We start from the raw sequence: 23,462 nt of genomic DNA, 5'->3' as shown, positions 1-23,462 counted from the left end.
TTTTCGAACGGTTTCGGGAGTCGAACGGACTCCTGGAACAGATGAAGTTCAAGAACCAAGGTACCACTGTAATACACATCCATATTTCAGCAGAGGTATTTAAGTTCTGTATGTTAACTATGCTGTGGCACCACTGTGTAATTCATCCTTGGAGATATCCACTCTCCCTTTTTCCATTGGTCAGTAACCTTGAAGCTTGTTTTTCAGACAAGGATGGATTGCTGCTCTCCAACAAGTTTGCATCTAAACATTGATTTCTCCGTCCTTCTTGTGTGGTTGGCATTCACTTTTCTGCTCTCTCCTGGAGCCCTAGTGAAGCATCTGTCTGCCCGCCATGCCCAGTAGAGTACCTTTGCTGAAAAATACTCCCCTCAACTGCTTAAGATAGCTACTATAATTAAAAGCTTCTAGTATTGTCCAGCTAGCTATGTCTTTATTCATACAGTACAGTGGTGTCCCGCAAGACGAATGCCTCGCAAGACGGAAAACTCGCTAGACGAAAGTGTTTTCCGTTTTGGAGGTGCTTCGCAAAACGAATCTCCTATGGGCTTGCTTCGCAAGACGAAAATGTCTTGCGAGTTCCTGCGGTTTTTTTTCCCACCCCCCCTTTTTCTAAGCCGCTAAGCCACTTATCAGCTGATCCGATAAGCCGCTAAAAGCCCGCTAATAGTGCTAATCCGCTAATCCGTCAATGGGCTTGCTTCGCAAGATGAAAAAACCGCTAGACAAAGAGAATCACAGAACGGATTCTTTTCGTCTTGCGAGGCACCACTGTACATGGTACCTCGGGTTACATACGCTTCAGGTTACAGACTCCGCTAACCCAGAAATAGTGCTTCAGGTTAAGAACTTTGCTTCAGGATAAGAACAGAAATCGTGCTCTGGCGGCGCAGCAGCAGCAAGAGGCCCCATTAGCTAAAGTGGTGCTTCAGGTTAAGAACAGTTTCAGGTTAAGAACGGACCTCTGGAATGAATTAAGTACTTAACCCGAGGTACCACTGTACAGAGGAGCTTCAGTGCTAGCATATTTAATGGATAACTTGAGATGCAAGCCATGCTTTTCTCTGAGATGGAAAGAGGAGTGTGTCTTTGTAGGAGGCAGAAACTTGTTTCATATGTAGATATTCATAAAGTTGGAGCATGAAGAAATATTTTATACAGAACTGCAGTACAAAGGAGGAAGGGCCCAAAATCAAGCAGCGGAGTTCCATTTCAAGCAAGATTCCTCCATCTGATTTCAGGCAGATTCCCCCTTACACTGCAGTTCCATGTTCAGGATCCCCCCCACCACCACCACAAAGAAAAAACAACCTCTGGAGAGGGGAGGGGAGAGGAAAGCTTGTTTGCGCAAGCTGCCTTCCTCTCACGCAACCACTGCATACAACACAGTATTTTTAGCATCTAATATCTCCAGAATGAGGAAGCTGTCTCCAATACTGCCTATTAACACGAGGCTATAAATGTTAATAATGGAGGGGGGGACGCAGGCAGGCAGACAGGCAAATGGTGGTGTCCTTCAATCTAACTGGGCAAAAATGGTTAGGATAATTGTGTAGATTTGTGCAAAGAGCTGAACTGGGAACATGTACACACCCTCTCTGATGGGTGTTAGTTACGAATAATTATGGGTACTTGGTTGGCATAAATATTGTCTTTTGAAAAATCGGTATCCTTTCCTGAGTTTATACCTGTTTTTTGTAGGCTTCTTCGTTTCTCAGATCCTTACTATGCAACTTGGTTCTACTCCAAACACAAGGGGAAATGAATTATAGCAGTTGTAACAGTGTAGAGCAGATGTTTTGGTTGGACTGGCTATTAGCACTGTGACTCATCATAAATCCTCAGTTCCAGTAAGTTCCCAGTTTTTAGTTACAGTAGGTAGAAGGATGCAGGAAAACAATGTGTTCGTGCATTGTGCTTTGAATGTGTTTGGGCATTAGTTGCCAGGAATCTATTTTTTAAAAGGTTACTCTGTTGTTTAATGGCTTACATGGTCAAATAAAAAACAAATTGTGAAAGGTATCCTGAAACCTACATCACTACAAGGAACAAGAACTGGCGCATCGTTTAATGATCCTAATGGATAAAACACAAAATTCAGTTAAGAGAATTTTAGCATACTATACATTACGGGGAAATGATTACTTTAAAAATGCATTGTCATTAAATTAAAGGTAAAGGTAAAGGTACCCCTGCCAGAGCGGGCCAGTCTTGCCAGACTCTGGGGTTTGTGCGCCCATCTCACATCTATTGGCCGGGGGCCAGCGCTGTCCGGAGACACTTCCGGGTCACGTGGCCAGCGTGACAACGCTGCTCTGGCGAGCCAGAGCCGCACACGGAACGCCGTTTACCTTCCCGCTGGTAAGCGGTACCTATTTATCTACTTGCCCCCGGGGGTGCTTTCGAACTGCTAGGTTGGCAGGCGCTGGGACCGAGCAGCGGGAGCGCACCCCGCCGCGGGGATTCGAACCGCCGACCTTTCGATCGGCAAGCCCTAGGCGCTGAGGCTTTAGCCCACAGCGCCACCCGCGTCCCTTGTCATTAAATTATTTGTTTTTAAAAGAAACTTATACCCCCATCACTCCAATATGCACATGAGGCAGTTTACAAATGCAAGTAAAAACAATATCAAAATCTCTGCATAACGAATTGTGTGAGAGTTTTATGGTGAATGAAATGGTTTGTTGTTGTTTTTAAAATAGTTGTATGTTCTAAGCATCCTTCCCCCTCCCCCCTTAAAATCTCTGATCTTCAAAACTGGGAACAGTGGCTTTTTCTGAACTAGGAACAGTGGCAGGGAATTTTGAGCAGTGTGTATGATCACACGGCTTGTTCACAGTATAAACCATAAAGGTAAAGGTAAAGGGACCCCTGACCATTAGGTCCAGTCGTGGCCAACTCTGGGGTTGCGGCGGTCATCTCGCTTTATTGGCAGAGGGAGCCGGCGTACAGCTTCCAGGTCATGTGGCCAGCATGACTAAGCTGCTTCTGGCGAACCAGAGCAGCACATGGAAAACACCGTTTACCTTCCCGCCGGAGCGGTACCTATTTATCTACTTGCACTGGTGTGCTTTCAAACTGCTAGGTTGGCAGGAGCAGGGACCGAGCAACGGGAGCTCACCCTGTTGCGGGGATTCGAACCGTCGACCTTGTGATCGGCAAGTCCCAGGCTCTGTGGTTTAACCCACAGCACCACCCGTGTCCTTGTATAAACCATAGTGCCCCATAAATCTGTTCTGGGCTTCCCCCCATCCTCTGATTTAGTATGAATGAGTAGTGTGATCATACACTTAAAGAAGAGGGAGAGAGTCTATCAGACCAGGGGGGAGTTCTGTAAAAGTTGTGCCAACACTGAGATGACCCTGTTCCTGGATCCTACCAACTGTCCTTTCAGTGTGGGCAGTCAGTAAGCTGAGTGAGGGCAGTCACTGAGCTGAGACTTCGATCAAGTGGATTTATACGGGCGAAGGCAGCCCATCAGGGTGTCATTAACTTAAACTGGGCCTGTATACTAATAGGTAACCAGTGCCTTTGGTATAGAATCTTTGTGCTCCAGTTGCCACAGCCTGTTCAACATCCTGACAAGCCACTTTTTGTACCAGTTATCATTTCTGAACTGTCCTTGAAGGCAGCCCTGCATAGAAAGTGTTGCAATAGTCCATTCTGAGCGCGGTTAAACCACTAGGACATTGACTACCAATGTCAGATCTGCTTTCTTCGGTAGGTGCACTCTGCCTAGAGAAAATGCAGCTAAGTGTGCAAAACAATACATATGCAGCCCTAGGCTCCCCGATGTCTTGGGGTGTTTCCCCCCCCCCCAGCAAATGCGGAGTAGACAGTGACAATGAAAAAAGAGACATGCATATAGAAGTGACTCAGTATTATAAGCAGGCCTGCATGACCTTCAGGTCTTGTTCAGGCATGCTACAAATTCTTCCTGCAAGTGTCATCTGTGATACCTCTGGCTTGGTTTACCCCCCATAGGGTATTTCTCTTTCAAGTTGCGGTAATTAGAAAAAGGATTCCATCACGCTTACATAGTTGTATTGTTATCTCTTTACCAAATAAATAATTAAGTATATATATTTATCACAGTATTTATATACCCACCTCTTGCAAAGCTTCAGGGACATATAAACATTTAGGAGTAATACAAATACCCTGCTGAATTATGGAATTAGAACAAACTGATTTATTCCCAAATTAAGACCATTCCTGCATCTAGCCCAGTATTGGGCCACAACTCTCCTGGATTTCAGACTTTCCCAGTCTTTCTACCAGTGAATGAACCTGATTACATTCCGCATGCAGAGCATGTGCTCTACTTCTGAGCCATGGGACTTTTTGCCAGAATATTTATTCTCTGGGATGTTAGCAACACTGGAAAGAGATATTGCTTGATGCTCACGAGCCCTCTTACAACTTTTAAAACAAAAACAGAGAAAGTCAAGCTGATTGACACAACTGGAGAACTACATTTTTCAAATTTTGGGAGGGTCAGCAGAATAGGCCATGCACATGGCCAAATTTGGCATCTAGGAAACCATAAATTCACTTCCTTAATTTTAAAAATAATCTTGCATTCATAGTTGTGAAGGGCAAATTGAAATGGTGGCAGCAAAATGTCTCAAGATTACAAATCATGAAGCAAAGAATCAACCCATATTCCTTGTTTGTTACAGTTATAAAATTTTTATTATTATTAAGAGCTGAGTTGAGTTTTGAGGGCAACAATTTCTGCAGAAGAATATTGTGACATGCCCACTAGCAGTAATTTGACATCTGCCATGTTCATAGCAATGACATGTAATTTATGTCGACCACATGCACCTAAAATATGCAGATTTGTCCCTGCTAATGTTCTGTTTTCCAGTGTGCCCCTCAGTGCTGAGCAAGTTGTCTCTCCACATTTTTTTTAATGGGTTGCACTTGCAGACTGCAAACCTCTTGAACAGGCCTTGGACTCTCTCCCATTATTGAGCTTATGTCTACTTTCAGTCTGAAGTTGTTTTCTTTTTGTGTATGTTTGTTTGTAGGATGCAAATGAAGACCCCGGGGAAGATGTTGCTCTTCTTTCCGTCAGCTTTGAGGATACAGAAGCTACTCAAGTTTTCCCCAAACTGTATCTGTCTCCACGAATCGAACAGTAAGTGCAGCACCTCATATATGATATTCCTGTTCTCATAACATTTAATTATACCACTTGCTGTTCATGCAGGAAGTTTTGGGGGGCATCAAACCTCTCTGACTTTTAATTGCCAAAAGCCAAGATTATGATTGTAAGTGGCTGTGCTGGTAAATCCATGCAGTTTCCCATGCCAGATCCATCCTTAAGTATATAATACTATTAGAGCTGAGCCAGCACTGGCAGTATTGCAAGCAGCTTGTAGCTTCCTGAAATGGTATTGGTTGAAGGTTCCATCTTTTCTCTCTTTATTCCATTGACCACACACCCCACCCAAGGGGATTTAAGGTGCAGAGATTTTTCTCAGATTTTTTCCATTAGGGGAAACGCCAGTGACAGGCTGATCATAGAATCACAGAATTGTCAAGTTAGAAGGGACCACGAGGGTCATCTTGTCCAACCCCCTGCAATGCGGGAATACTTTGCCCAACGTGAATCTCGAACCCACATCCTTGAGATTAAGAGTCTCATGCCCTACTGCCTGAGCTATCCACTGCTTGTATGCCAGTCATCTGGTCAGTCAACGCACTATCCCAGTAGCAACTTTGACAGAATAGTACATGAAAAAACAGCAGTGAATAACCATAGCAAATGGCACAACTCACCAATGGTTCTAGCACCTATTAAAAATGAAATAAAGTAATTAAATGCTACCATTCAGCAATGTCACGGCTGCATGAGTGACAGCCCCAACTCATGCCTTCGCCCAAGTTGGGTGTCTTGTTAACCCTTTCACTGTGTTTTCCTATGCAGTGAATTTACATACTTGCAATGTGTTTCAGCTGTAGCTAGTGGATATTTTTATTGAGAGGCATAAATCAAAGTGTCTGGAACTCTTTGGCTGTTGTGCTAGCTTGTGATCTCTGAATCTCAACTACTGTGGGAATGGGGTCAGAGTGATGTGAACCAGGAAGTGGTGCTTGTTTCCCTGCCGCAGCCTCTGTATGCCTGGTGGTGCGTCATTATTACATTGTGAGTAAGTCAGTAGCCAATCTTCCAACCTGTGTAGTCAGGAGTGAGGAATGCAATGCAACAAGCTTCATTCTGCAAATGGACAGAGCACTGGTTAAATTTAATTCTCACCTTTTTAATGCAGTATTTAGCAGGGAATAGGATCAAGCTATCAAATCATTTTGTTATATGTTGTTGTTGAATAGCATTCCCCCTAAACTATGCCCTATGAGAATAGAAAAAGGCTTCTTCAGATTAAGCGGTATTTAGGCAAGCTGTAAGAATGCTTTTCTTAAAGTGCAGTTGGGAATCTGTGGTCTAAAAAGCTATTTTGACCAAGCAGATGAAGGAACATTTTACTTGAAAGTCACTGTGCAATACATTTAGCAGACTTGCTAATAAACTAATTTTGCTCCTAAAATGGAAGCATTGGAAGTGGTGGGGAAAATCCACCTCTTTCATTAGTTTTCTCTTCTTCCATTTTTGGAGCTGAGTGCATCTCTGTTCCTTTTCCAGCCCCCCCCCCCCCCGCACTTTGTACTTCAGTCTTGAAAGGTCTGCTTCAGAGCTTCAGGCTTAAATGTACTTTACCTTAGAGATAAGAATCCGTGGAAAAACCTCTTGTTTTGCTTTACGTCTTAACAGATGAAGGCTTCCAAAGAGAAAGTTACAAGTTGTTAACCTGAAAGAAAGCCTCAAAGGCTTTAAAGGTTTCTAGTGTCCTTGAATGGACGCGGTATCTAAGGTGGAAGACCTGCTTCTTCAAATACCTAGTCTAGACATAGTTACAGGTATGTAGCCATGTTGGTCTGCCGTAGTTGAAACAAAATTTAAAAATCCCTTCCAGTAGCACCTTAGAGACCAACTAAGTTTGTTACTGGTATGAGCTTTCATGTGCATGCATACCAATACCAAATTTAGTTGGTCTCTAAGGTGCTACTGGAATGATTTTATTTTTTATTTTTTAGTCTAGACAGTGTAGGATATTGAAAGAAAGAAATGGTCTCAGGTAACTGATTGGACAAATACATCCTCCATAGGTTTGTTTTTATTATAGATGTTAAATGTGCATACACTTGGATTGTGAATGTCTATGGGACACAGTGCCAAGTAATTTGCAAAAGAAGAAAGTGTAATTAGACAGGATTAATTTTTGATTAGGATTAATACTGATCATAACTGAAGGAGGCTGGCTTGGGAGTATTGCTGGCCCTAGCTTTGAGTGGCCACTGTAGCCAGGTATGTTCCTTCCCCCCAAAAAGCACTTTGAGTGGTATATTGTGGTATATTCATAGTGTCTGCTTGAGAAATATGTGTGCCTGCCTACTATGGTCCAGTAGCCTAGTTGCAAGGCATCCTTAATAGTCTACCTTTGAACCATGTCCAGGATGCTGACTACATTGTTGACTGGCTACAGCTTAGGACAACATACCTCCAACTCACAAATGGCTCTGGTTACCAGAGTTTCCAGAGCCAATTCAGAGTATTGGTTTTAGCCGTTCAAGGCCTAAGTGGTTTGGACCTCAGATATTTGGAGGAACTCCACCTTCTGTGTGCATTAAGTTCTGCATTACTGCAGACCAGCATGAGTAAAAATGTAATCAGTGAGCTTAATCAGTCATAAGGAATGTTTCTCAAAAGCTGCTGTTTTCATTGAGAGGATAGGTCTCTGGCCCCAGGCCCATACATAGCATGAGGGAAAGGGTTAAACTCACCCTCTCTACGTGCTGTAATCCTGATAGTTATCAAATACAACGCCCAGTAGCCGCTGTTTTCATTTTAAAAACTATGCACATTAAATCAAATATGCATTTACCATCACATTTACTTTGACCCTATGACAGCTGCTGTCAAATTTAGCATCTAGTTAAGCACTTAGACATATTTTATGAAAATATATTGTTCAGACACCTTCAAACATTCTTTAGCAATAATGGGGTGATAAGATTTTAAATACAAGTCATAATGGTCTCATGTGAAAAGGTTAAGTGAAATGCATGTCATCAAGATTCTTTTAAGGAAGAAAGCACTAGAAATAATCTTTTGTTGACTTCCGATGCAAGCAAATTACCCAGTTTATTTCATTGTTTTAATGCTAGCTGATTATATTTGTGAAAAGAAAGGCCAGTGCTTCAGCAAGTGCTTGTTACAATGCTAATTGTAATCTCCACAGTTGTTTATCTCGCATGAAAAAGTATAACTTTGACAATTTTGCTAGGAATACAAAAGTTCAGGATAGTTAATGGTCTGTCACCTTCTTTGGTGTAACCTCTACCGACTAAATTATACTACCATTTTATTTTGGGGGTAATTTGTGGTGTAAAAAGATAAAGGTAAAGGACCCCTGACAGTTTAGTCCAGTTGCAGACGACTCTGGGGTTGTGGCGGTCATCTCACTTTACAGGCTGAGGGAGCTGGCGTTTGTCCTCAGACAGTTTTTCCGGGTCATGTGGCCATCATGAGTAAGCTGCTTCTGGTGCAACGGAACACTGAAACCAGAGCAGTGCATGGAAACGCCGTTTACCTTCCCGCCGGAGCAGTACCTATTTATCTACTTGCACTGGCATGCTTTCTAACTGCTAGGTTGGCAGGAGCTGGGACAGAGCAATGGGAGCTCACCCCGTCATGGGGATTCAAACCGCCAACCTTCTGATTGGCAAGCCCAAGAGGCTCAGTGGTTTAGACCACAGTGCCACCCACATCCCAATTTGTTCTGTAGAAGAGGGTAATTGCAAAGATCGATCCATCTCTTTTAGATTTATGATTGGTGAATTTTTAAGGTCAAGTGTATACAAAAATTTTTTACAAGGAGAGAAAACTACTCAAGAAACTTTGTTAAATTTGAATAATTGCTTACTTAATTTTTATCAGGTATTTCTGAACTGGCAAATCTTTGCTTCATGTTTAGCATCTTCATGAAACATGAGCAGTCACTTGCAGTGTTCAACTTTGTGGTACACTTATCCTCCTGAAAGTTAACGGTTTAAATGTAGACTTAATCCATCATGGAGCCTTGGCTTATCAAGTCAAACTGCCACTTGTGATCACTTGACACTCATACAAATATATCTACTTGCATGTAATTTTGTCAGAACATTAGAAAGCCTCCAGAAACCTAAAAGGTATGCTTTAGTGGCTAGAGCTCTTCCAGATTCTTGCTGTGTACTTTATATAAACATATTCACAAGGCAGAGCTCTGCCGCATCAGTTCTGAAACATTAACCAAGAGGTATTTATTGCAAAATTAAGAAAATGTATCTGATATCTGTCTTAACAAGCAAAATTATTATAATGGGTCAACTTTATTGAGCTGTGCCAGATATAATAGCTGTAAACCCTGCTTCTATGTTTTCCCGCACCAGCAGCCCTGTGTTGCACAGAATAATTGGGTGCAGTTTATAGATACAGCTGCTGCAAGTGGTCATGAAACAGAAAAGAGCAAGAACCCACTCCCCTCTTCCAAGATGGAGGCACGTTTAACAAAGAGAATGAGTATGCATATCAGGAAGGATGGGGGGGGAAAGTTCTTGGTCTCTTCTTAAAAATAGGTGGCCCCTGGCCTCCTTCTCCAACTTACAAGTCAGAAGGAAGGGAAATTCTAATGAGATCACAAGCAGCCTGCTCTTTTTTTAATCCCATGTTAGGTCCAAGGAGTACCTTGGAGACAGCGACCACAAGTCTTAAAACTGATATTATTAAATAGGTGCTGGACACACATGGTGATTAACCACATTACTGTTATTTGGCAATGGCAAGGAGGAAGGAGTCTGAGTGACTAACATGGATTTTGAGCATCAAGTCATTCAGCAACAATGTTGGGAATGGAGAGACATCAAATTCCTGCTGCCTCCCTTTAAAACATTTTTAAAAGCACAGTGTATTACAGTTAGCAGCAACAGGAGTTGCATGTTTACATTTCTATTACGCTAAACACTGATTTATTGTTTGACTCACACTATCCAACTGTTTCCAAATTTGAGCAGCAAATGAAGTTCATTTCCAAGTGATTTGGAGAGTGAACCAGTTTCAGGAACATAAATCTCTGGGGAACTCTTTCCATTTGGTAGCCTTCTCTTTATTACCAGTATATTATAGCTTCCTCTGGCTTCCAGTATGCTTCAATATTTAAAAGTGTCATATCAGGAGATCCATCTGGTAAAATCACAGCTAAACGGAGGAACTTTTAGAAATAGGTAGAGGGGGCTTATTAAAATATAAAACAAAATTTTAAACAACAGTACAATCTGAAATGTAAGTAGAAATCTTAATCAAATGGTTTAATTTTTTTGCTGGTCAAATCAGGTACAGTGGTACCTCGGGTGAAGGACTTTATTCATTCTGGAGGTCGGTTCTTAACCTGAAACTGTTATTAACTTGAAGCACCACTTTAGCTAATAGGTTCTCCCACTGCTGCTGTGCCGCCGCCGTGCGATTTCTGTTCTCATCCTGAAGCAAAGTTCTTAACCCGAGGTACTATTTTTGGGTTAGCAGAGTCTGTAACCTGAAGCATCTGTAACCCGAGGTACCACTGTATTAGTGATAGATTTACAGGCCATAGCCCTTTGGGGTCGCCAGGATTTCATATGCTTCACATTATGTGTATATCTGCCCAGAGTGGGAATTGTGTCCTTGATAAATAAGACCCACCATAACCGTTTTTGCTGGCACAGGAAGTCCTGTGAGGGAGGCTGGAAGGAATTTCAACTCTGTAGCAGCAAGTCAACTTCAAAGTTGTTCACATGACCCTGCCTCTAAATGTTTCTGTGTGTTCTGTAGTCTCTCTCAGACAGTGTTGGAAAAGCATTTGGAGCTTTGGGTTTGCTGCACATATGTATACTAATTCAGCGGTGTAGGTAGCTGCTGCTGCTGCCGCTAATTTAAATAAGTCAGTTTCTGTAGTGCTTTATGAACACAGTCTCCTTGACCTTGTTTGGCATTTGTGCAGTAAAGATGGAGAGCCTGACATGATCTAAGCATGCTGATTTCTAAGGACATGTCTCCCTGGGTGGGCCTGTTTTGCATTTTGTTGGCATTTTAGGCCTCCTTTAGAGCTTTTGTAATATTAGCTCCTCCGGGAAATAAAGCCCTGGCAGCTAGTTTCACCTCGGAACAAGTCTCTAAAAATTGGTTCCTTGTTGAGCTTAGTGGACTTTGTAAACAAATTATGCAGCCATTAAAAAAACACATGCTGCTGAACAAGTATGGTGTATGTATGTTGGGCTCTTTGCATTTGCATAAGCATTGTGTCCTAGTCTTTAATATGATCTGCTCTGAGATTGTTTGCAATAGAGGACGAGATATAAAAGCGAGAGCCTATACCTATATGCAGTGTTAGCATGTTCATATCCAAGCCAACTAAAGTGTCTGGATAACCAGTATATTAGTTATAGCCCACCCTTCATTAGATGATGTTAATTTCCAGCTACTTGAAACACAGGCAGCTGCTGCAATGCATTCATTGCTATTGTTTGTTTACACAGGACCTTTTTCCTAACATCCTCGTCAAACATTTCATAATGCACTACATACATGCAAACTAGGCAAGATTTCCAATAAGCTGTCACCCTACAATCAGCTATAAATGACTCCTTTTCACATTCACTGTTTTCCTCCTTGCTCATCAAACATCTCTCTAAAGATAACTGGGTGAAAGCATCTAAATATTACTACTTGCTTAGGGGTTGTTTGCATTTATATAACAGCATGTTTCCATAAATACTTAATTCCAAGATAGATTCACACATGACTTGATTTTTTCTCCATCAGTTTTTTAAATATATATATTTCATTATTAAGCTGTGTGAAATAAAAAAGCTAAGTCCATACATTTTGGGCTGTGTGTGTGTGTGTGTGTGTGTGTGTGTTTGTAACATTGCCCATAATGCTGAAAACTTTTTGAACTTGGAATTCCATCTTGAGTCACATAGATCCCTCCTGGCCTTCCTCCCAGACCCCCCCCCAAAAAAAGAACATCTTGGCCCCTAAAAGCTAAAATATGAATTTTGCTCTATGAAAACTGCTGCTGGGCATGTTTTCTCAGGAAACCTACACACACACACACACACCCTATCTTATAGGGCTGTCTCCATGCACACATGCGTGCATGGCTGAATAATTCTAATTTCACTGTTTCTAAACTGATAAAATACTAAAAACTGTAAACAGATCACTTTATTTTGTTTTGACTGACAGACGAGAGAATTTACAGATATATTATTTATAGAGAAACTTGTGATCCGTAACATTTTGCTATATGTTCTCAAAAGCTTTGGTTATAATTCAGCTGGTATACAAATCAGATTTCATAAAGTTGTACATCATATTGCTTAAATGCTCATTAAAATGTTTATAAGGTGAGGATCCCATGCTGGCAATGTCTGCCAGCTGGAATGCATAAGGCGGCAAAGGTCAGTAAGTGGTATACAAACACAGCTGTATACAAGTAAGGCAAGGCAAGTAAACTGGTAGTTCAGAACCAACACTGTAGAGAAGCAGAAGATGTATCAGAATTGGGCAAAAGGACATGGAGATTTGGAGAAAAGTAGCCAGAAAATGGGGACGTGGGTGGCGCTGTGGGTTAAACCACAGAGCCTAGGATTTGCCAATCAGAAGGTCGGCGGTTCAAATCCCCACGACGGGGTGAGCTCCCGTTGCTTGGTTCCTGCTCCTGCCAACCTAGCAGTTCAAAAGCACGTCAAAGTGCAAGTAGATAAATAGGTACCACTCCGGCGGGAAGGTAAACAGCACTTCCATGCGCTGCTCTGGTTTGCCAGAAGTGGCTTAGTCATGCTGGCCACATGACCTGGAAGCTGTACGCCGGCTCCCTCGACCAATAAAGCCAGATGAGCGCCGCAACCCCAGAGTCGGCCACGACTGGACCTAATGGTCAGGGGTCCCTTTACCCTTTACCTTAGCCAGAAAATGGCTTATGTATGAACACTGAAATGACTCCTAACATTGAATAATGACATCTTTTCTCCCTCAGTTCCACTTCCCATGTTACAGTTTTAATTCATGGCAAAAAAGTTATATGTAAACTTCTCAGAGGCTTTAGCATGCTTAAACATGGGAGAAGTGTTAGCTGTAGATCTGAAAGTTCTGAGGTGTCAGAACCTGTAAATAAAAGGGTACAGTGTGGCCTCCTGAGAAGTATGGTTCTTCAATGTATTTTAACTGTTGCATATTACATTAAAGCAGGTTTTAAATGAATGGGAAGACTCTGCTGATAGAGGAGTCTCCTCACTTAAGATGGTTTTCTCCAAATCCATCGAGAGCCAGTGTGTTGTAGTGGTTAAGTGTAATGTAATTAAGTCATGTAATCTGGGGAACCGGGTTCGTGTCTCCGCTCCTCCACATGCAGCTGCTGGGTGACCTTGGGCTAGTCACACTTCTTTGAAGTCTCTCAGCCTCACTCACCTCACAGAGTGTTTGTTGTGGGGGAGGAAGGGAAAGGAAAATGTTAGCCGCTTTGAGACTCCTTAAAGGGAGTGAAAGGCGGGATATCAAATCCAAACTCTTCTTCTTCAAATCAGGGTAGAACTTGTCCTTGCAGTTCTTTCCTGTGCATTACCATGCTGTCCTCATACCTGCAGAAAGCTTAAGTTAGCATAACTTTTAATGGGCTCCCGTTTGGGAGAAGACCTTTGTAAACCTTCAAGCTAAAGAAAGTATCCAGTCATTTCTATACTGTATCTGCAACCCACACGCCCTGTGGCTGTGATGCACTGCCCAAGCCGTAAAATACGTTTGTGACCTGTATCTGGCATACCTCATCATCAGTGCATGCCCGTGATCTGCATCCAATTTGGGGCAAGAAGGGCGCCCCAGTTTCCTTGGACAAGAACATTTGCAGTAGCTAGTCACACAGATTTTAGGAGTAGAAGATACCTGATCAGGTATGATGACTACTTCAGTGTAGTACTAGCAACCTAGTAGACAGAAGTTGATTGTTCCCCATATGACTAAACAGCTTTTCAATTCATCTCAAGTAAATGTTACAATAAGCTTTTTTTTCAAGGTTCTCTGTATGCTTACAGATCAAAAGCTAATTAGCTTTGCTTTGGTGTTTTGGGTACACTTGCAAAATGTTTCGGGGGGGGGTGAAGAATTGCTGGGAAATCACACTGAAGCAGCACTAAAGACTGCCCAACCCACACAAATTATGTCTCTGCTAGAACAAAACATGACTCCTGCTGGAAAAAAGTATGTCGAAATTATTGAGTGCCATAGAGTTTAATGCTTCTCCAAGGGGTCCTGTTTAGATTTGCCAATTTATACCCTTAAATGTGCACTTATCACAGTTGTAGTGTGACTGGGGCATCACATTTCCTGTTCCCAAAAAGAAAGCTTCAGCCGTTGCCGTATCGTTCCTTTGCCCTGCACCACCGCCCACCAAAAACACACAGACCCAAGCACTAATTACTGAAGTGAGTAACAGTAGTTTTAAATTAACTAATTAGAATTTGTCCTCAGAGTGATTGTAATAGGTTCAAAAAGGTTAATTGTTCAAAGCTCTTGACAGGCATGGTTTCTGGTTAACTCCCTCTCTGTAAGCCTCCTTTTGTTGCCGTGCGGACATAATTTTTATTTATTTATTTATTTGTTCTTGGTAAGAGTCCAAACCCTGTTCAGATGTGAAATCTTGCCATTCAGAATGTTCAGTACTGTTACCGTGGCCAGTTTCATGTGCAGTTAGCTTCCTTTTAATAAACATGCATGGAAACCTCACTCAGTTGGGAGATTGCCACTTCAGTCTTTGTTCACAATGCCCTTTACATTTCTGATTTTGTTTCTGCATCTTTGTACGAGCCCTAGTTTGCCAGCCTGTGAATCTAGTAGGGGACAACTATTTATTGCTAAATCAGGAGGCTGGAAAGGTTTTTGCCGAGACATTCTTCAGAAGTGTTCCATCTTCCCTTAGAAAGACTTCGCTTTGTAGTTTGGTCTGTCCTGCTAATGTAGCCGATGGATCTGCTCAAGGAAATTGTTCAGATATGGCAGATTCCCTTGTTTTGTGACTAGTGACTACCAGTTGCCCAATTAATTGTGCAGGTTGTTACATGCACACACAGCTCTGTTCCACATCATATATTGTATGATCAAGGCTTTTAACATCAAGTGTAGTATAAAATGTTTGCTTTTCCTCCAGAGAGAAATTGAATGTATCTGTATATAACCTAAAAGCAGTTATTGATATGTAATTTAAAAGCAGTGTTCTGTTGCAGTACTGGGCACCTTTCATAATAATAAAAAAGTAACCCTATTAAATGAGCAAAATCTTGTCAGAACTAGTGATGAAGTTACACCAGAGCTTTCGGGAACAAAACTTGTACAAATAGAGCAAAACAATTCTGCTTGCAGATAGCATGGCGTTTCTGGAGGAGAGGCTCTGCTCTTCTGTGTGGCTTAGCAATGTCAAGCTCTTATCTTGCTGGAGGGAGTTATGCTACTATAGTACTGTTCTGACCTTGAATAGCCTATTTACTGGTTGAAGGCACACACACAGAAACACAAAAACTCAGGTCACTTAAGGACATAGGCAAGCCTGGAGAAATACGTCTGGGGCCCTGCCTTCTTCTATGTTAAGTGATGTATCCCGCAGTATTTTTCTTCCTTGAAATTTTTCCAAGATAGTCTCAAAACTGTTTATGCTAATTGTTCCCTTGCACTGCTTTGGTAGTCTTTGTTCCATATGTTTGGTTCTGCATGCAAAAAAATTCTGCCAGTGGCTGGCTGCCTTGTGTACAGTTTCTAAGTTTATGCCCCTTTGTTCTGTTTGCTAGTAACTCCCAGCAGCCTTCAAGCATTCATCTGTGCCATTCCCTTTGGAAGATTTCCTATCTCCATGTTATGCTTGAATTCTCCCCCCACCCCACCATCCTTGACAGTAATTTGGGGATTTGAAAAAAAAAAATCATATTGAATAAATTGCTTCTCTGGGTTGAAACAAACTCTTGGATTGGTTTCTGGTTAGCTTTCTTCCCCCCCTGTAATTATATTTGATAGGGGTGGAATGAGAGTGATGCTGGTTTGCAAGTTGCTTGTGGCCTTGTAAGATCACATATTAACCAAGGTGACTTGCTCAGACTAACCTTCATGTACTATCCTGATTGCTCTTTAAATATGCTACCAATCAAAGTTGTTTCCCAGTTGTTCAGTTATCGTAAATGTTTTTTCTATTGTATCTCAGTTGTCATAACTACGCCCATATCATAGTGGGTTTTTCTCTCCTCCAAACTTTATGACACACCCCTGAGTAACATCTTTGCGTTCTCTTGAGCTGATGGAGGCAGAATAGACACAGAGCTTAGAATAGTCAGGTATTCCTGTAGCAAGTGGTGGTGATGGACAGAGCAGGTAGTTGATACTAAACCCCCTTTAGAATACTTATTTCGGCTTCCGGTCCTGCCTCCCTTCCTGGAGGCAGCCCCCAAGACAGCGGGAAATTGTCTGCAAACAAAAAACAAGGATAACAGAGGGTAAATCATCCTTGCAAATTCCCCCCAGGGACAGGGGGAATGGACTTCACTCGCAGTTCATCTTGGTACCTGGCTCTCACTCCGACATGGAATGTGGGAAGCAGGGAGGCACCAAGTGCAAAAGCATTTCGCCTGGCAAAAGCCCTCCCACGCCACCATTAAGAAGCAGAGGTTCTCCATTTCATTGGATCTTTAATTGGCTTTAAAGTACCGCTGCATGATGGGAAAGGGTTGCAAGAGCATACTGTAAAATATATCAGCCACATGGAACAAAGTTTTGAATTGAGATAAGATTTTCTTTGGCGCAAGAGTCGATTGGAGAGAGGGGAGCCCATGGTTTGTTTATTCTAAGCTGCTTTTATATATTTATGATTCGGCAACCCTCTCCGGAATACAAGATAAAAAAATGTATTTACAAGTGAGGAAGGGACATTGGGGTAATACTGATATTAACAAGCAAAAATGGAAACTGCGTGTGATCTTAAATGAAGAAAGGAGGAGGAAGGAAAGCTCAAGTATGACTGTGTTGGAAAAGCAGAGTAATTACCCTCACCTCCGCTTAAAAACAACAGACAAGGAAAAAGAGACCGAGATTTGTGTGTGCTTCTGACAGAATGTAATCTAAGATAAAATTTAATTGGGCCATAAATCTCTAGCTGAAAGGAAAAGAATTTGGGGGCTGTGATAAGAATGATGCAGAGATTCTGGGAGTTGGAAAGGAATATTAAATCTTCAGTGCGTTCAAAAACTGCCCACCTTTTCCTAGGCTGAGGGGGAAATGGCAAAGATCTGTGACACGTTTTATTAGTGAGGCAGAGTGGTTTCTAGCAGACTGTTGCCTGTTCCGAGACATTGAAACAAGGGACGGAGAGATAAGACCACTGAGAAACTTTGAGATTCAGTTCTGCCCCAAGTCACGATGGGAGAAAACAATAGCTGGGAAGTGAAAGAGACAACGCCATACATAGACAGAAGGAATCTCCAGGGACATGATAGTTTTCACACGCGGGACAGAATAAAGATAATAGTTTGAGTTCCTCACTTGAAGCTTTATAAATTTTTATATTGTAACATCGCGAATGGAAATCATTAATTATGTAGCTGTTGACTAAGGGATTATTATAACTGAAGTGTAAGTGACATTAATTAAGTGATATAATATCGGAAATGCACCCAAACCACCATGTGGGGAGCCACTTTAACTAAAATGTATTGATTGGAAGTTGATTGGCATTTTGATAATTGTATGCCTTGGGAATTAATTGTTATTGTTATAATTTAGCTATTATTGGGGGTATATTGGAAAACTAATTTAAAAATTATATATATGAATACTTCTTTCTGTTTTGCTTCATGTTCTGTTGCTGAACTATCATTGCTTTAAGAAAACATTTCCCCAGATCTAACCCAAACCTTTTTACCTAACAATTACTTCATACGTAAGGTTGGAATCTGTCGTGTGCTTACCAATACCAAACCATTTTCTCTATGAAAGGAAGGATGACTTCCATCTCTACCTTCCATTGATGCTTGTAAAGTGTCAGTATTGATTATCAGGATGCAAAATGTCACAAAAATGAATTCCCCACAACGTGTTTCATAGTCAACTGGCTTATTGACCACCTTCTCCCGCATGAAATTTTCAGAGGCAATTCTTTGTGTCCCACTGCCTTCAGAAGTGAAGAGGGTGGTCTTTTTCAGTTGTGTCATCCTGGCTTTTGAATGCCATCCCTAGTGAGGTTCACCTGATGCTGAATCTGATATCTTTTTGGCACCAGATCAACACCCTTTTATTTTCCAAGGCCTTATAAGATTTCAGCCTAGAGCAGAAGTAGTCAAGCTGCTACCCTTCAGATGTAGTTGGGCACCAGCTTCCATCATCTCTAGCCATCATGGCCAATGGTCAGGAATGAGGGTTGTCCTGCCACATCTGAACGACACCACATTGACTACCCCTGAGTTAGTGTGTTGAAGTACTGTTTTTGCATGTATTATGCTATCCTTGCCTTTTCTAGATGGAGCTGTGTTAGGTGTTTGTTTGTTTGTTTGTTTGTTTGTTTGTTTTGCTGTGTTAGAATTGTGCAAGCCATTCTGAGAACCTTTGGCAGTGCATTCTTTTTGATGTTATCAGCTTTCTAGGTGGTGTTGACTCACCCATTTGCTTGTACATTGATGCATGGTAAGGGCCAAAATTTCAGGGAAGGCATGAAAAAATGAGCTTGGATATGGAATTGGGCAAGTGCATGAGGAAATCTGCTTTCTGTAGCAATAAAGGAAAATTTCCGCTCCTTCTTTCTTCTCTGTGGCAATCTTTAAGACAAGGGATGGATAAGATTTTTCATGTGAAAGGTCATGGTCCTATGGGAGAAGTCAGTTAGGAGGTGAAGCATGACAGGATTGTATAGCTCACTCTATTTGCCACCACATCCCTTCTGCCTCTTTGCCATTCTTCCCATCTCTGTGAGCTGCGTGAAATAAGGCAAAGGGCACAGGTTATTAGTCTAGAAAATGATCTTTCGCCAGAACAATTTGTAACCATTAAACACAATGACAAACTGAAAATTGTCTGAATTTTCTCCTGGAATATTATTTGATACAGTGGTGCCTCGCAAGACGAAAAGAATCCATTCTGTGATTCTCTTCGTCTAGTGGGTTTTTTGTCTTATGAAGCAAGCCCATTGAAAGATTAGCGGATTAGCGCTATTAGAGGCTTTTAGAGGCTTTTAGCGGCTTATCTGCTGATCGGATCAGCTGATAAGCGGCTTAGCGGCTTAGAAAAAGGGGGGAGGGGGGAAAACCAGCAGGAACTCGCAAGACATTGTCGTCTTGCGAAGCAAGCCCATAGGAAATTCGTTTTGCGAGGCACCTCCAAAACGGAAAATTCTTTCATCTAGCGAGTTTTCCGTCTTGCGAGGCATTCGTCTTGCGGGGCACCACTGTACTTATCTTGGTGGCTGAAATATTCTTTTTCAGGATGAGCTTGTTTGACGTATGGGCGGAAGTGCAAGAGTTCATCGACTAAACTAAGCTCAACATCCTTTGGATACTTTTGCATCAGCATCTCAATGCCATTGTGAATCTGCTCCTTGGTTACTTGTAGGTTCACCAAAAATGAAAAATTGTCAGCTATACACCTATACACTGTTGCTTTTCTGTCTAGGTGGGCTTCAAGGGCATGCTTGACAGGGATAAATGAATTTACCATAAACTTACCTTTTGGAGAAAGTTCATCTAAGGCAGTGATGACCAAACTTGGCCCTCCAGATATTTTGGGACTACAACTCCCATCATCCCTGACCACTGGTCCTGTTAGCTAGGGATGATGGGAGTTGTAGTCCAAAAACAGCTGGAGGTCCAAGTTTGGCCATCACTGATCTAAGGCTTCGTTTGTTGTCCCATTATTGTTTTGCTTTTTTCGTACTACATATTTTTCTGTGGATTGGCCTTTGTCTTACTGTTTCTAGCTAACATGAGATAAACATCAATGTTCACACATTCTTTACATTTGCAAATTCAAAAGGCACATTTGTATTTCAATGGGGAAAGGTTTAACCCCATGCTTAGCTTTGTTCCAATAAAACTAATGTGTCTAAAAAGTGTTTCCACTTTGACTGCAATATTCCCACAGTCTTTACTGTAGAGGACTTTGAGCTAAATTTCTTAGAGGAACTTGTTTGTATTTATAAAGCACTCTTCATTAAAAAAATAATAATCCAAGAGCGGTTTACCCAATAGAACATAAAAATATAATAACAATTTTAAGCTAACAAATACAATTAAAACTCAGCAATATAATCAACATACAGAAAAGCCAGTACAGCAGTGGAAGAAACAAACCACACAATTGTCGAAAACAAGCCAATCACTTGATTTTGATTTTCTGGGGAACCGAAAGTCAGGGAAACTTGTTCTGGAGTCGTTATGGGCTGTTACATTACTGCTATAGTGTATCTTTGGGATTAGTATTCTTACATATTCCCAGAAATACTGTACTGCTATTAACATGTATTTGTTCACTCAAATGTGTTTCAAGGCAGCTTGCTAAATCCAAAACCATAAAATAATTAAAACTGAGAAACCAGAACAAAAAATTACACATTTCAGATGTATTTAATCATTCAATATACAAACAAGTCAGCCTTTTTTAACCATCTATTTGAAATGCTAGAATCAGCCCTCAGGGAATATATTCCACAGAGCTGTGGAAATCTGTGAACTAGTAAAGGAAAACAAGAATATACTTATTTCTTTTTTAAAGTATTTTTTTTTTGAGGAATGCCACTGAGAATTGTTTCCCACAGTATATATTTAAAATTGCTTTCCTGGGCATGATTTTATATAACCAATAAACTGTCTGACAGATCTTCTGGTGCCATTCTAGGTCTAATAGCACCTTTTGCAATTCTGTCTGTCATATAAGGATCACTAAATATATTGCAAAACTTGTTAAATGTGTAATGACTTCTTTGAGAAATAAAAACCAAAAAACCTCCTGTTACATGTCATATAATTTATTCCCTTCAAAGGAAAAAGTTTAAACAATGGGTCACAAACAATCCTCTCTCCCAATTTCTTTTTTCCATCTCAAGCCTTTCTCTCTTTTGCTTATAACCTTTCTGAGCGATATCCCAAGTAAGTGATGCTTGGAGTAGACCCATTAAAATCAGAAGACCATCAATTTCAGTGGGTTTACTCTGACGTTGGATAGGTCTGTAGTTGAATTTTTATCAGAAACAGACACGCCTCCTGTAGTATTGAAGTAGCATGTAGTTCTTATGAAACAAGATTGTGATCTCCTATCATTCAGTTAATAGTTGTATTAATTATCTTGTGCACATCTTTATATGCTACTGCCCTTTTCATGTTGAAGTCATATTGCATGTCTTTGTCTTAACTTTGAGAAACTAGTTAATGCATTTTTGCAATCGGGAGTCAGTACATCAGGAATAGGGAACCTCTTTTCCCTATTCCATCCTTTCCCAAGGACGCAGGTGGCGCTGTGGTCTAAACCACACAGCCTAGGGCTTGCTGATCAGAAGGTCGGCGGTTCGAATCTGCATGACGGTGTGAGCTCCTGTTGCTCGGTCCCTGCTTCTGCCAACCTAGCAGTTCAAAAACACGTCAAAGTGCAAGTAGATAAATAGGTACCACTCCGGCAGGAAGGTAAACAGCATTTCCGTGCGCTGCTCTGGTTCGCCAGAAGCGGCTTAGTCATGCTGGCCACATGACCCAGAAGCTGTACGCTGGCTCCCTGGACCAGTAAAGCGAGATGAGCACCGCAACGCCAGAGTCATCCGCGACTGGACCTAATGGTCAGGGGTCCCTTTACCTTTCCCCCCTAAACCATGCCCACCCACCAGCTGACAGTGGTTTCACTCTGCATTGGCTATTCAATCCTGTTCCCAGATCTGACTGGTACCTGCTGAGGTCCCTGGCACTCGCAATACACCACCCTGCCAAGGCCGTGGTGAAGTGCCACCTTTGAGTCACAGCATGGCAGGGCACTGCTGCTGCTTACCGTCACTGGTTTCTTACCTTTCCCTTCTAGGCTTGTTTTGCCTGCTGGTCTGTGAGGCAGCAGTGCTTTCGAATGTGAGCCAAGCCAGCCGTCAGCTCCAATCTGCAGTGGCCATTTGCCATATCCCATTACCCGCATTGGGTCAGGCATTGCATTTTGGGTAATCAGACATGTCAGTTTTCCATCAGAGACTGCCGGCTTCTATTCAAAAGTGGTAGTGGAAGGTATCAGCCTCCGCCACCTTCCCAGGTCGGACCAGTTTAGGGCGAGATGAGTGACTAGTAGTGGAGAAATATACAGGGGTGGAAGCAGCATGCAGCAACACTGGGTAGGGGCCCAGGTTGGCCCATTGGTGGCATCACGCCAAGGGCCCATTGATGTATGGCAGCAGCCCTGCTTAAGGCATATGGCTTTGCACCACTTCTTAATCCTACTTCTGTTGTTTGTAAATCACCAACATCACTCTTTTGCGGGAATGAACAGCATATTTTTCAACAAAAGAGTTCAGATTCAGGTAAATAAAGCTAAAAATACTTCCTTTAGTGAGGCATTTACAGGAATTTCTTTGATTCCTTTGTAAATTAGACAACATATTATACATATACCCACAATAAGTGCTCGTATTTATGTCTATCACCACGAGGAATTAATCTCATTGTTTGGCATTACAGTAAATTGTTACTATAGACTAAGAAGTACCAGTGTTTTGACCTCTAAAATGAGGGGAAATCTGTGGGAAATCCATAATGCAAGTTTGCTCTGAAACGCCATTAAAAAAAATTATGGTATGGCAAGCAAGTTTTTCCAATGCAATCCCGGCAATCCAGATTCTAAAATAGTTGAAGTATTTGAGAACATTAATGCTGCTTATGCAAGGAGGATACTGATCTGTTCTTTCTGGATACTTTGTCATAGGGGTGGGGTTGTTGCATGAGAAGAGTGGATGAAAGCGTTTCACTTACCATTATTTCCTTTGAGCACTGAGAGAAGGATAAGAAAGTTAGTATGTACACTTAGAACATAATTCTCCATCTGAAATTCAAAAATCCTACTCAAACAGCACCCCCCAATTATCAAGGGACTAGAGAAAGATGCAAAATTAATGCAGTATCTAAAGTGGGGCCTTTTGGAATGGTATTCTTTAATAATACCAGTAATATTCTTGGCAGTGTTGCAAAGAAATACGTTACAACAGTACAAACCTCTGTGTTTTTACTCAGAAATAAGTCTCACTGCATTCAATGGGGCTTACTCCCTAGTCATTGTATGTGGGATGCAGCCAAAGAATATCAATAAAATAAGAATAGTTAATAAATTATCCAATTTATAA

General features: G+C 41.6%; 1 protein-coding gene across 1 annotated transcript in view; it reads left to right on the top strand.

The window, feature by feature from the left end:
• BABAM2 (BRISC and BRCA1 A complex member 2) overlaps positions 1-23,462 on the top strand; it is a 140,262-nt gene that overhangs the window by 47,732 nt on the left and 69,068 nt on the right. Inside the window, exon 7 of the mRNA XM_082214867.1 lies at positions 5,037-5,146. Coding sequence (XP_082070993.1) covers positions 5,037-5,146 — 110 coding nt within the window. The remainder of the gene's footprint in view (positions 1-5,036; positions 5,147-23,462) is intronic.

This window comes from Podarcis vaucheri, assembly GCF_965113315.1.
Source record: "Podarcis vaucheri genome assembly, chromosome: 3".
NCBI lineage: Eukaryota > Metazoa > Chordata > Lepidosauria > Squamata > Lacertidae > Podarcis > Podarcis vaucheri.
The sequence above is the reverse complement of the archived record's forward strand: the minus strand, read 5'-3'. Positions and strand labels throughout refer to the sequence as shown.